This window comes from Acanthochromis polyacanthus, chromosome 9 (genome assembly GCF_021347895.1).
Source record: "Acanthochromis polyacanthus isolate Apoly-LR-REF ecotype Palm Island chromosome 9, KAUST_Apoly_ChrSc, whole genome shotgun sequence".
Taxonomy (NCBI): Eukaryota; Metazoa; Chordata; class Actinopteri; family Pomacentridae; genus Acanthochromis; species Acanthochromis polyacanthus.
The window spans coordinates 12,884,441-12,899,652 of NC_067121.1; the positions used below are offsets into that span (position 1 = coordinate 12,884,441).

The 15,212-nt window shown below is 39.9% G+C and overlaps 1 protein-coding gene across 1 annotated transcript in view; it reads right to left on the reverse strand.

Annotated features, from left to right (window-relative positions):
- The window catches only part of LOC110970809 (potassium voltage-gated channel subfamily H member 2-like), a 121,285-nt gene that overhangs the window by 102,557 nt on the left and 3,516 nt on the right, over positions 1-15,212 (reverse strand). The window contains exon 2 of the mRNA XM_051953664.1: positions 13,395-13,625. Coding sequence (XP_051809624.1) covers positions 13,395-13,625 — 231 coding nt within the window. The remainder of the gene's footprint in view (positions 1-13,394; positions 13,626-15,212) is intronic.

Sequence of the window (15,212 nt, forward strand, 5' to 3'; positions counted from 1 at the left end):
GGCACTCCAATAGAGATATAAATTCCATATATCTCTGGGTGGAGGGGAAGCCTCTTCACTCAGAGAACCTTGGTTACACATGTAACCTTACATTTCCAGCTGTAGTCTGTAGCCTGTATTGCTCTCATTGTACAATAAAAGTTTCTTTTTACTTTACATTGTTTGTCGTGTCTCCTAACCCACACTTGAGCCTTATCAGTGGATCCATAACAATATTCTGTAGCAGAATGTTTTGTTTTTTGTTTTGCACAGTTCTAAGACCTTAAATTTAAAAAACAAAACAAAAAAAACTCTTTCGGAAGGATGATCCAAAATTTGGAATTAATATATTCCACAACACTGTCACAGAAACTGAGTTTGTATTATGTGTGACACACAAACACCCTCTTTCTCATTAAGACATTCACAGAAGACACAGCATGGAGAGGTTTTTATTCTAAGCATATATATTTCACAAATCTTTCTTATTGTTTGAGTGCACGTTTGTATGCAGAGTTTATTAGAAGTTTGTAGAAAAGTATGTAGTATGTTGAAAAAAAGTTTCACAACTTATATGCCTGTTTAATAACCTGGACCCTAGGATCTCGGATCTGTAATAACTGTAGCAATTAAGTAGGCAGTTCGGTTTAATAGACTATCGTGAAATAATTTCAAAAGATATCTGGACTCTGACCTTACATGGACAGGTACCAGTACCACCCCTGGGGATGACAACATATATGTATCATTTTGTTGCTGCAAAACTAATGAATTTAGAAATTATTATTGATTTCTAAATTCTAAAGTGTTCTTTACATCACAGTATTTACGGTGATGGTCACAGCTAATCATTTAGTTGGCTTACCTGCATTCATTCTTTGACTGTCTGTTCTGTTTTGTGTTGTGGTTTTAAGTAGTCGTAGTCAATATATTTGATGTATGATTATAACTGGTACATGTGTATTAGGCTTTCTCAGATGAGCTATCTAATGTCTGACTAGTGCCCTGATCCAGTGAGTGCAATTTAAATCCAAAAGTTCATGTGGACACTCATACCTTTTTACTGAATTAATCTGTTGTTCTTTTCCTGGCCTAACTTGAATAGTATGCACATAGCCTTCCTGCTTGTTCACGACTGAATGGAACAAATATAAAATTTATTTACATATTCTGCTTTTCGGCAAAGTGTGTTGGATCTGTTCTTATACAGTAGAGGAAATGAGTTTCTGTGTTTATCAAGGTATATTATAGGATAATGTCAGTATGGTTGCCAAATATAACTACTAACTACTTTTGCAATGTCCTAATCAGAGCTCAGACCTTGAAGAGAGTTGTGTGTAATATTGTATGATGATGTCAAGAGAGCATCTGCATCAACACAAATATTTGTTTTTGTTGTCCAATGAGTTTTAAACAGTTATTAAATTCAGGGATGCACACTTTTTCCAGTAACACTGTGAATGTTTAGTGATTGTCTTGAATAAAGACATTAAATAATTGGTTGGTTCTATTAACTTAAGTGCATTGTCTTGTGTCTCCTATATACGTGTGACTTAAACAGCAGATCACATTTTATAATCAGTTAATACAGAACACCAAGTAATCCCAAAGGGTTCACTTACTCTTACTTTCCACTGCATATCAGTTCTTTGATCAAAATATAGTCTCTATTGGACAGGTGCAGGTACCTTTACTCAAACTCAACAGCAACATCAATTCTACCAATCAAGACCCTGTAGAAAACTTGATGGGATGGAGAGCAGTGCAATGCCAGTTACTCCTGTCCTGGAGATTGCTTTTCTTGTTTCAGCTAAACCCTTGTTCCAGTCATCAGGTATTGTATGCAATTCCCAGATTTTTCTGAAGAGGTCTGTAAGGACCTAAGTCGCAATGTTATGGTTGGCTTTAAGCATTTGTTGTGGCATTTTAAGATTGAACAAATGATAAAATTTAATGAATAGGATGTGTGAATCAAATTTAAGAGCTAACAAAGATAAGATGGGGAGACCCAACAGGTCAACTGAAGGTACGAGTGCACTAAATAATCCTGTGTGTAACGGCAACCCAGCAGAACCCCATAGAAACCCATGGGTGCCCATATAAGGCATGAAACAGGAAGTTCATGTCCTCTCTATGTTTGCACTTGTGAGTTGAAACTCAGGGCACGCCGAGCTAAGCAGAAAAAATGCCAACCTACCAGAAATACAAGAGAGGAGGGGGTCCAACTTTGGGTACGTTTACGTCATGGGCATCTTGATTGGGTCTTAGGATGGTGGGTTGTGGCTTTACAGGGTGGAAGGAATTTGCATAGGTATAAAAGTTGATGTAATGCTTTGTTTCAGCAGTTAAAATCTCGAGATTTTGCACATATTTGTTCTTACAGCCTCTGTATTGAATAAACATTATTCACATCAGACTCTGAAGACTGCTTGAAGATTCTTTTTGAAAACTTTTTGAACTTTTTGAAGACTCCAAGTTTTGATCCAGAATTGATTATTCACAATGTATGTGACAAAGCTGCCTCATCACTGGCCCTTAGCAAACAGACTGAGTCACAACACATTTCTGTATTGATTGCATCAATCCCTGCAGCTGGCTGAGCTGATGGTTGAGTACTTCACAAAATCTCTCTGTTTGTTCCTGTTCTGTTGTTAGATTGTTGCCGGTCTTGTTTTTGACAGGGGCTGTCTAGTTGGAGCTATTGCCATTTGCCACACTCAAATCATGTCTTGCAGAGGCATCACCTGCCAGTTCCTCAACAAAGGCTCTTTTGTTGCTCCAGGCTTTAGTTGATTCCTTCCTTCAATTTTCAGCATGGCTCAAGGTGATATCCACTCCTTGTTCTTTTTCTTGCTGTAGCCTAAGACTTTGGTGGCTGTATCAAAATACATTCTTCTAATGGCCTCTCAGCTGCTGTGAATACTTTCTGGATGCACCGTCTGTACATTTATGCATCCGTCTACTACATTCACAGATTACGGCAACCTCAAAATGCAGTTATAGCAATTACATTCAACATTTAAAGATTTTTTGTAAACTCAAGCACTTACAATGTCTTGAAAAGTGGTCTATTGTGGGACGGCTACAACGTTTGCCGTGTTAGCTCTGGTGCTCACAGCAACATTTTTTGCATTGAGATGATGCTGTCAGCTTGAAATGCTACGGTGATAAGAAAACTCTTTGTTGCACAATTTGCACACAACCATGCTTTTATCCAAGCTGCCATCGGGGAGATTTTTAAAAGAAAGCTTTCAGCCTAACAAGCCTAATATGTTGTCTTCCATCTCTATTCACCAAACTTTCTTTTGCACTGACATCACTCAGCGTGTCCTGTGCATCTTCTTTAGGGCTCGCAAATAGACTTTAGGTGCATTACTGCCACCTACGTACATGACTGAGTGTGTGCATCAGTGTAACCAGTGTGCCAGAAATTAGGGAACTGAGAAAGGTGTGATTAAATGCATTATTTTTTTAACACGTTAGTTTTTCTGAAAAAAAAATTAATCGAAATTATAATAATCGAAAGTAACTATTAAAGTCCGATCTCTAATTTCAATACAAGGACTCAGTTGCTCAAACCAAATCCGATTATTATTCCCACCTCATCCACTCCAGTAAAGGTAACACCAAGACACTAGCTGGGTTTCCATTACCCTTAGATATGCGCAAAATGTAAATAGTGCAATAAATAACTGGTAATGGAAACACTTGAATTTCGAAAAAGGACTAAAATGTCGCTAAAAATTTTTACGCTCTCATGAAGTGGTTTTTCAGACGTTTCGATATTGAAAAATATCGCAAAAGCGCAATGGAAACACTTTTTCCGCAATTATACGTCACTGGACGTGACGTACCTGGTCACATGACCAGTTCTCTTGGAGTAAACCTGGCGGGGTACGCGTGGACAGAAGAGGAGACCAAGATTTTTCTTGCCATTGTTCTTGAGAAAAACATCACTGCCATACTAGACAGCAAACAGCAGAGGAATGCAGAGTGTTATAAGGAGATAGCAACAGGTTTCGGGCATCCATCTTCCTGCAGTGAAATCTCGCGGGATGATATTTTACGAGAGTTACGATGCTTCTGCCCAGAACAACCTTCAATGGAAACACGTTCAAAGCACAAATATACTTTGTCGAAATTTTAGAAATATCGCTTTTATTTTGCGAAAAACTGTAATGGAAACCCAGCTACTGTTTTCACTGCTGAACAAAATTCTCCATCCACCAGACTCCCTACCCACCCACTTGTACTCTACAGACACCTGTAACTCCCTTCCACTATTTTTGAATCAGAAAATTCACAAAATCAACCTACATTTAAGTCATAACCTGCCACCTTTCTCCTCCTCTGAACTTCTCCGACGTTGTCAGCCATTCTCCTCTTTCCAACTCCCAGGTGATTCCACGATCTCTCATTTAATCTGTAAATTCAAGCCCTCCACAAGTCAGCTAGATCCCCTCCCAACAGTTCTGGTCAAATCCTGTCTCTCCTCACTGCTCCCCCTTATAACAGTCATTATCCATTCCTCACTCACCACTGGAATTGTTCCCACTTTTTATAACTGCAGTTGTCTCCCCAATTCTCAAAAAAACTGATTCAGTTCTGAACAATTTCAATAACCTCCATCTCATTTCATACCTACCTTTCATCTCCAAAATACTTGAAAAAAATTATTGCCGCTCAACTCCATTCCCATTTAACTTACAGTAGCCTCTATAAACTTCATATGAATCATCAATGATCTCCTCCTTGCAGCTGATTCTGGTTTACTCACCATTCTCATTCTCCTTGATCTGAGTGCGGCCTTCGACACAATTTCTCACTCCATTCTCCTCAATAGACTATCCTCCACTGACATTCTCTGGTTTCATTTATGTCTCTCAGGCCACACTCAGTTCATCCAACTCAAATTCTTCTGTTCCCAGCCCTTCCCCATCTCTTCAGGTGTGCCCCAGGGCTCCATCCTTGGGTCCCTTCTCTTCATCACCTACCTCCTTCCCCTTGGCAATAACTTATGTAAATTTCCGCTGCTCTGCGGATGACACCCAGCTTTACCTATCCAGCACTCCCAACCTCCTCCCTCACCAACACCCTATCTGAAATGAAATTCTGGTTCACCGTTAACCTTCTAAGACTAAACAGTAACAAAACAGAGATTCTTCTCATTGACACCCTGTCCAAAAATGACAGTTTTTCCCTCAATATTTACAGATCCTCAGTTTCTCCCTGCTCTCAGGCCATTTGGGTGTCTTCCTCAAGCCCTCACTTTCCTTCCAGTCTCATATCAATAACATGGCCTGGTCTGCATATTTCCATCTCTGCACATCAATAGTCTCCATGCCTCCCTCACTCCATATACTACCTCTATCCTTGTCAACAGCCTTGTCACTTCCTGTAGTATTTAACTCCTTCCTCTTTGGTCTCCTTCACAAATCCCTCCATAAGCTTCAACTGGTTCATAACTCAGCTGCTTGCATCATCTCCAAACCCCAGCATTTCATCACATCACCCCCATCCTACAACAACTCCAATGGCTGTCAAATCCAGAATTCAATTCAAAATCTTCCAGTATACGTTCAAGGCCATTCACAACCTTGCCCCTCCTTATCTGTCTGATCTCCATCTCATCACCTCCTCCATCCGCTCTCTCAGGTCCTCTTCCTTCATCTGAATCATGGTGCCCTCCAGCCGCCCCAGCACTATGAGGAGCAGGCCTTTCAGCCACTCTGCTCCCAAACTCTGGCACTCACTCCAACTGGACATACATAATCTTGACTCTCTGCTTCTTTTCAAATTCAGACTCAAAACTCAACTGTTCAAGACTGCCTATTCTCTGTAAATGTTCTTTTCCTGTATGTGTAGTTTCTATCTGTTCTTTTGAAATTGTTTCTCTTTTAAAAGGGTCTTTGGGTGTCAAGAAAGGCATTTATAAATAAGATGTATGATTATTATTAGTAGTAGTACTATTATTAAGGCTGAACTATTTGTGTTTATTAACAGTGTATGATGATAGGAAACCTGTCATTCATAAAAACACTTCTGTGTTAATAATTACTGTAACTGAAAAGTACAATAAAAAATAAGAGTGATGACATTTTAGCATCCCACAACCGTTTCACTATAAATACGCTCGTCTATTTATTGTGAAATTAATTGAGATTGAATAGTTTGTCTCCTGCAATTTGGTATTCTTTTGTTTTATCTTTCTCAGTTCTGTCACTTTTATTGCCCACTAAGGCAAAAAAAATCATAAAGAATGATTTATTATTGTTTTTCAAACACTTTCTTTAGGTCATCTGTGGACGCCTTCTAACTTAGCTGCTAGCCATTAGCATAGCCTTTCAAACATACCTCCACATATTCTGCTGCTCCACTCTGGAAATGCCCTTGGCTGTCCTGGGGCCTGTTTCACTAACTTAACCCTCAGACAGAGGGGTAACTTAAACTCTCGGTCAATTACCGCAGTAACAGACTATGACTTGAACCTGGTCAGCAGCAGGTTTATCTGAGAAAACCTTGAGTTTCTCTCCGTCTCTGCCCTCTTTCAGCCACACACGCTGTTTCATTTCCGCATTCATTCAGTCAGTAAGCGGGCGAGTTTTGGCGTAGAACAGCTTTTATTAACAATCCAGTGGATAAAGGAGTAGCATTACTGCACAGATAATTAAATATTCGTTGGTAGATTGTTATCAGACCGCGCATAAATGTTCTCGCATTTCCGGACTATTATCGGTTTGATCTGTACCATTTCGTAATCGTTTTAAGTACATAATCTACATAAACAACCTAATCCGTTCTTACATTTACATTACCAACCGCAGTCATGCTCTCACATCCAGCAGATATTGTGTGTTGCGCTGCGGTTCTTTGCAAATGGAAGTTTTTATATAATGTCGGAGATGCGGAGTAAGGCAACTATATGGAGGACAGTCAGAAAAGTGTTGCTGGCCCTGAAACGGCTTTAACTCATTGTGGTATTTCCTGGACACAAACCTGTCAGAGAATCAAGGAGGAGTTCCATGGGATTGCAGGTGAATAATGTAGAGATCTGATAAATTCATTTTAAATCATATTCTGTTAATGACATTGTGCTGCAGCCTCAGACTGGGATTAGTCATTTGAATTTCTTTTAGGATTTCCCAGTGTGATTGGCTGCATAGATGCACACACATCCCCATCACAGCTCCCTCACATAATGAACAGGAAGTCCATTCACAGTATAAATGTGCAGGTAGGCTACCGGTAGACTGACTACTGTTTCTAAATGTTAAAGACTGCATCATAGTTCAACATCTGTCATTCTCTGCACTGTCCAGATCATATGTGATGCTGCATACATCATTTCTAATGTGGAGGCCAAGTGGTCTGGGTCTGTTCATGACTCCAGGAATTATGGAGAGTCCAGCCTGCAGCGTGGTCAGCAGCCTAAAGATTTTCACAATAGAATTCTCTTGTCTCCCTCCTTCAATATACTCTGATGTATCCACTATACATTACAGGAGAGTTTGATGGCCTTCTGCTGGGTGACAGGGGTTACCATGCCAACCCAGGCTGATGACCTCATACCCTGACCCTGAACCAGGCCCCCAACAGAACTTCAACCGGGCTCACTGCAGGACCAGAGCACGGGTGGAGATGACCATAGGTTTCCAGTGCCTACGTTACCTCAGGGTGACCCCTGAGAGGGCCAGTGATATTACTGTGGCATGTCTTGTTCTTCATATTACCACTACTAGAGGAGAGCAACACCCTGCCCTACAAACTGAAGACCCAGATGATGACGACCCTATCCACCTGCAGCTATCCAGGACAGCAGAGCAGTCAGAGACACCGTATGCAATAATCACTTTAGAGTTTAAGTCACCATCATCACCACCACAGCAAATAAAGACGTGATACACATTTCATTTGGTCTTCTTTATTTCCTACAAATAAAAGAGATAGTTCAGTTCATGTTCCAATAGTTAACATAATTCTCCTGTGACCATCACCACCTCTAACTTGTGCTCCAGTATTTCAATTTCCAGATCTGCCCTCCTAATCTGTTTTTTTGGATTTTTCTCAGCAAATGCAGTTTGTAAATCTGTTTTACTGTTAACTGGGAATACATAGAGGACATTAAACTATACAGTTGCACATGAATTCCACAGAATGAACCTCTGGTGTTTCCTGAACATCCATCTCACTGTGTCAGTCTGTGCAGTGGATGTTGAGGGACCATCCTGCTGCTGTCCAGCCATGCTCTGTTAAAAAAGATGAGAATGTGCAATACTTCAGTGTAGGCTAAATGTCACACTATATATTCCACCCAAAATGTGAATGGGAAGAGAACTATCAGTAACATACCTCTGTATAAAACTTAAACTACCATTTGGATAAATCTTTGGAGTGTTGCCTACTCAAGGTCTTTTGTGGTGTTAAAGGGCCAAAAGACACAAAAGAGAATTAAATAATCATATGTACATATATATGCATCCATGACATTTTATACCACCGTTTTACAGGCATCTACTTTCTATTTGGCTGAGCAGAAGTCTTAGTTTAAATAGGCTTAATTATTTAACAGGACATGATATGGATGCAGACATGTAGGCTATGTGTGGATAAAACAACTGCACAGTCAAGCAGCCACTTAATATTTAGGATACTTTACAATGTAAAACATGAAGTACCTCCATGAAATAATGCCGAGGTCTTACCTGTTTGAACAATGTTTTAATATTTCATCTTAAGCTGCTGCCCCGTGCGCTTCTCCCCCGCGAGATTTCACCTAAATGAAATAACTTACTAGGCTACCATTCAGACAGTTATTCCCTGTGATATTATTACGATTACAAAGGACTACATTTAAACTTACGCATTGATCCGGGCAGCAGTGTTCTCCACCCCGTCTCCCTCTTTTTTGCAGCTGCAGTGGTGTTGCACTTCTTCTAAGAACGTGTTCAAACTCGCCATGAGCGCGTTAAAAACTTCCAGTTCAAAAATGCAGCCACTCACTTCCCCGTTTTCATGGTGACTCGTTGAATCGGGGGCTCCATTGATGCAGTCTTTCAGAGTTGCGGTGCACGCGCTTGACTCCGGGTCAAATTACTCAGAGTTAATTAAACCAACTCAAACCAGTCGTTGTGAAACCGAAAACTCAGTTTTCTATCTCAGAGTAGATCAACTCAGAGTTTCTTGAACCTGCTTCGTGAAACAGGCCCCTGGCCTGTAATCAATCTCTTTCAGTGATTAGCAGTTACTTGTGACATGTAACAGTGACTCACACAGTTGTAGGTAGGACAATGCTTCAGACTACAGAGTGACAACAGAGAGAGAAAGCCAGCTGTGTCAGAGCCAAAGTAGCAGAAAAATTGTCAAGTGTATTCACTTTCAACTGCACAATCTCCCACACTTGAAAGGAAGCCCTCACATCTGAAGTTTTGAATAAGCAAGATTCCACTCAGCCAAGTCCTTTTGGTCCGTTTATTTGACTTATCAATAGCAGCAGTAGGTGAAAAACCTTAGACTAGAAAAGAAATACCAGTGTACAAAATTCAAATCACATTTAGCCATAAGATTAGAAGCATTCCATACAAACATTAAAAATAGAAACAATATGAAACCCACAGCAACCCTCCCCAAGCAAATAGAAAACTTTGGAAAAGGAGTCATTCCATCTCATTTCAACAAATCTGAGGAAATTTTGTTGCATGACCTCCTCTGATCATCTCCAAACTTTTTTTTTTAACTATCCCAACATAAGAATAGATTACTTGCAAAGTTTTAACATCATATGATTGCTATTTGCTAAGTTATAAAATATTTAAATCCCTATTTTTCCACTCGGAAATTGATATTTTAGGTAGAAAGGCTTGATTTAGGAAGATAATACTGGGAACTGACTGATGATATAGACTTACAAGTGATCTGAAGGGTTCAAACACCTTAACAATAGAGCAGGAAAAAAAAATTTGGAATGAATATACCCATTTCTCTGTGGTACAGGGCAATTTAAAAATTTGGCGAAAATGGCATTTTTCAAGAATTTAGGCATTTTTTTCACAAATTTTAATAAGTAACAAGGTTCATATGTTATAAAAATCTCAAAGTACCTTAAAAGTTCTCTCTAACCTAAAAATATCCAAGAGCTAGCTAGTCTCCTTAGACCTCAAAACGATGCCTATTTATGAAACAGACTGAAAAACACCATACATATATTGGCACAGAAACCAATGTGGGACATGGAGTAGAAACATGAAACTTTGTCTGTATAACAATAAACATCCGAATAATTGATATCTGAAGTATCAACATTGTTTCTTGAATCCTTCATGGCCAATTTAACCAAGAAATGCACTATGTTTTATAGGCGTTTTTTTAGGAATTCTAACTAATATATTGCAGTTAAAATGAGTTATATTGCCTTAGGTCCCATGTAAAACATGTAATTTGTCCCCAACTTATCACACCACTATTTCTGTCCTTTGAACTGCTTGAATTTCTCTGAAATCAGGCCATCATCTGCACCAGATATGTGGTACTGTCCACCACGGCGTGTTGAAGGAGCAGTGATTGGACAGAGGATGTGGGCTGTAGGCACCCACACTACGTCATCCTTTCTAGGCCATGTGAACTTCTTGCTGGGACCTTTTGGGTGCATGAATTTCACTTGCAAATCTTCAAATTCAGCTGATAAGTCAAATACGATACCGAGGCTGTCCTGAGAATGCAGTCTGGGAGTGATGCCATTTCTTCTTATTCAGTTACTGTATGAAAGAAAAAACAATGTCTATATAATAATTAACTTCAGATATGCCCTTTGTAACTTATACTACGATGCTGATGCTTCAGATTCATCTTTCATCTTTAGTTGGTCATGTAAATGGTTCCTAAAAACAAAAACGAGGATCAAAATGTATAGTAAATTGATTTAGCAGTTGCTCATCTTTGGCACAAGAAACAAATATGAAAGTAAGTTCACACATACTAGTTCCTCCAAAAAAAATTTGAACCGCGTACCATGTATCCCACATGCACTTTTTAATGCCTAAAGTTAGGCTATTTTGGGTCTACACCTGAGTTCAACAGCCTATAAATCAATAAATAAGCTTTATTTTAATGTTTTAAAACTTTAACCTTATGCAACTTTCATTAGTAAAGAAGAAAATCCATTCTTTCAATGTCTTTTCACAAGAATAAGTCCTAAAATAGAGGCATGAAAAACCCAAAATAAAGTCGCCCATGAAATAATAAGGATATTTTGGGAAATTCCACAGTCCAGTATTTTTTTATTTTCATTCATTTCTATACTTTTCTCACCAGAAGGGTAAAAGTTTTGGAAGGGGAAAAAATTCTGACCATGTAAAAGGAGTATAAATTGCTTTTTTTAGTAGTTTAAAACCCTAAAATCATAGGCGAGGATTAAGTTTGGACTGACTATGGGTATTAGATTAGATCATTACTGCTTATACTGTATGTTTATAACCATAATACTTTGCATTTGTTCATAAAATTACCCAAATAAAGCCCAAAAAAAATTTTGGGAGGATCTGAGAAAGTGGTGCAACAAGCATTTGTTGAATTGACATGGAATGACTCAAAGGCCACTTGCAGAGCAGCTTAAATGTAAAAAAAAAAAAAAAAAAATTAGTACCCCACAGGCAAATAAACCAGAAATCAAAACCCACAAGTTACCCACTTACATAGAAAAGCACAGGTAAATTTACTTTTTTCCTCCCCTTTTCTCTTTTTTTCCCCAGTGAAATACACAATCATCCATAAAAGATAAACCATCCACTAAGCAGTCATTCAAACAATTCAACCAATCCATACCAAACCCCCCCAACCCTTAGTCTTTGGCAATCTGGAGCTCGCATGGTGTTCAAACAAACTTTGAGATGGCAATATCACGTTGAAATCGACGTCTACCAGCACACAATTAAAATCAGTCTCTTACCAGCAGTCCTTCAGAATCTATTTGCGAATTTGTGCAGTGTGAGCTTTTGTGAAGATCCCAGCTTTGAATTGTTTCCCTCCTGTTTAGGCGTTCACAGCTCTGAATATATTTCAGGAAGAAAGCATGTGCAAATCACCTGTTCAGCTGCGCTCCAGTAATTAGGAACAAGCTCCACCTGGGTGGAAAAGCAGGTGCAGTACCGCCTTCTACCAGCAGAGGGCAGCAATGTGATTGCAGCCGACGCAACAAAAATTATGCCATGAATTGTAAATACGGTAAATAATTGGCCCCAGTAAAATGTCAGACTGAAAATTGAACCAAATTAGTAGTATGCCTCTTCTCCTGATTTTGTTTTTTTTTCATATTAAAAACAGTCCATTATTAGTCTGTCAAGGGTATACAAGAGCAATCCTAAAATAAGAGGGCTCTTGTATGCTCTTCAGAGCAGTGGTAAACCTTTTGCTTTTATTTTGTGTAAATCTTATAGGTGCTGTATTTACTCAGATCTGTAAACATGACCACACAGAATAAAGTTCATGAGCATAATCACAGTCACACAAGACCGAAACAAATCTCCTATAATTTCAGGCATTTATTGTCAAATGGTGGTTTGTGGCAGGCTGTCAAGAGGTCCATTAAAAATAGTGCAGGTGCAGGCAGGGATATACTGACCGACCCAGTGAAGAAGGCACAGCATTACAATAACCAACTAGGGTTGAAAAAAATCAACTGCAGTATTGATAGTGATTTCACCCTGACATTGGAACACCTTTTTTCACTGTCCTCAAAATAATTTTTGATCACACACCTGTCTGAGTAAAATGCGGCAGCATCTACTGCAGCCTGCATGTGGACTATTCATTACCATGTAATGTTAATTAATATCATGTGGTATCAAAAAAGGGGTGGGGAGGTGTGACCAAATAACATCTTGATCATACAGTACTATGTGCAGCTAATTGAACAGATTTTAGTTGCATAGTTTTATGGCTATTCTCTGTTGAGATATAGCAAATATTTTCAATATATGTCAAGTATCTTTCAAATACATTTTTGTCTTGTTCTTTCACAAAAAAAATAAGACTGTAGAAGCATAAAAAGGGGTCCTTGTAAGGGGGTTGGTAGAAAGAAAATTGAGAACCAGCAATCTCAAGAAGTTGTGACCATAGAAAATAATAATCTTTATTATGATCCTGGATTACTCTTGTGGTTTAAAATTAAAACAGCATTTTTTAATTTTTTTTTTTTTTTTTTTTTTTTACCACAGACAATTTGGGCAAGTCAATGTGCTGTCCAAATAGCTGTCTGATTAAAGTCTGTGTGATGGCTGTCTTCCTCTTATTGTTTACTTTGCTGAAGGTCTTACATCCCCAGACGACTTATCAACCCCAGATGCAGTTGATAAATAATATTTTAACAAAACAGATACAAAGAATGTCTGAATGAATGAAAATAACAGTTGAAAAATTCATACCATCCTTAGTGTAGAGGGAAATCTCCACTTTCCTCTCCTCGGCTCCCAGCAGGGCTTTAGCCATCTGGGCCATTGCTGGCCTCTTGGTGTGAGGTCCATACAGAAAGCTGCAGGTGCAGGACTTCTGTATCACTTCAGCCCGAGTATAACCACACATTCCACAAAAGGCATCATTACAGAATATGATGGCACAGTTCTCCACCTGTGCATTGGCGATGATAAACTTTCGGTCTATGAAGGAAGAGGAAAAGGAAAAAAGAGGGATGATGAAGACACAAAATATTTCCTTTTCCATCCACTGTGCACTCACAGCTTGACAATCTTACACACAATTTACACAAAACAGCATTCACAAACATCTCATTTAAGTCACGTGGTGAGACACAAGGAATTTAACAAAGAGTACCAAAGATGTACTGAGCATATTTCTGGGATTGTAAGAAACAATCTTGTTTTCACACAAATCATGCAATCTGTCAACACTGTAGGTCTCTTTTGGCCAGTAATGCGATAAAAAGTGACAAAAGACAGTAAGGCGCTGTTAGAGATGAAATAATTGTCAACATCATAATAAGCCTGTTACCTATAAAAGATACAAATTTAAACTCCTGTAGGGTCCTTTCTTTTGGAATCATTTGCACTCATAACTGTCACCCATAGAATTCAACTGCCGCGTAAACAATCTCAGTCCTTACTCGTAGCCCTCGCCATCGCCAAAAAAACAATCCTTGTTAATTGGAAAAATGAACAATCTCTGAACATCAACCTCTGGTTGAACCTCCTAATAAATCACATTTCAATGGAGAAAATCTCTGCTTCAAAGCAGAGTGGGGGGGTGGGTTGTGGGGGGGGGCGGCGTGGGGGGGGGGGGGGGGGGGGTTGGGGGCTGGGGGAGTCGGGTTGTGGGGACGGGTGGGGGATGGTGGGTGGGGGGGTGGTCGTGGGGGAGGTGGAGTTGTGGTCCGGTGGGGCACTGTGTGGGTCCAACCCGGTCTCACGGGGATTCGTGAAACTGTCACGTAAGTTTTAGTTTCGGTTTCGTGCGCACCAACACGATTTCGTCATGTTTTTCGTGCCGCTCACCACGAAATGTTTTTCGCTGTGGTAATCACATCTGAAAGTGGTTTATACCGGCGGATTCATGACAATCTAAGCTGTCCATCGGCGTATACTGCTTGTGTGATCGCGTTTGCGGCCACTGGCCGCCGGCCGCCGGACATTCTTGGCATTCCTATGCAAATTGGTAAGTGTACCACCGGCTTATGGTTAGGTTATGGTTAGGTTATGGTTAGGTTATGGTTAGGGTTATGGTTAGGGTTATGTTTAGGGACGATGTCATGCAAAATATAGCGTTGGATTCGCCACGGTTTTACATTAAAAATATAATATACACATTCTTTTGAAATACGTTCTGAGTGGCACGAAAAGTCCGCCGTTTAAAATACATTGGTGCGCATTTCGTGGTGAGCGGCACGAAAAACATGACGAAATCGTGTTGGTGCACACGAAACCGAAACTAAAACTTACGTGACAGTTTCACGAATCCCCGTGAGATCGGGCTCGTGGGTCTGCTATGGCCCGTTCTGCTGCGCGGGCCTTGGGGCTTTGGCTGTGTTGGCGGGGGTCGCTCCGGGTTCCTGGGCTGGCTCTCCGCCTGGTGACCCCTGCGGGGGGGCGGTGTGGACCTCCTTGGACTGTAGGTCCAAGGTCCAATGCTAATTTTTAGCATTTTTAGCAAGCCCCCATGGCCTGCAGAGTGTAGGGAAACACCTGAGGATATTTGTGGGGCACTAGCTACATGCAGAGGCCTTGTTTACC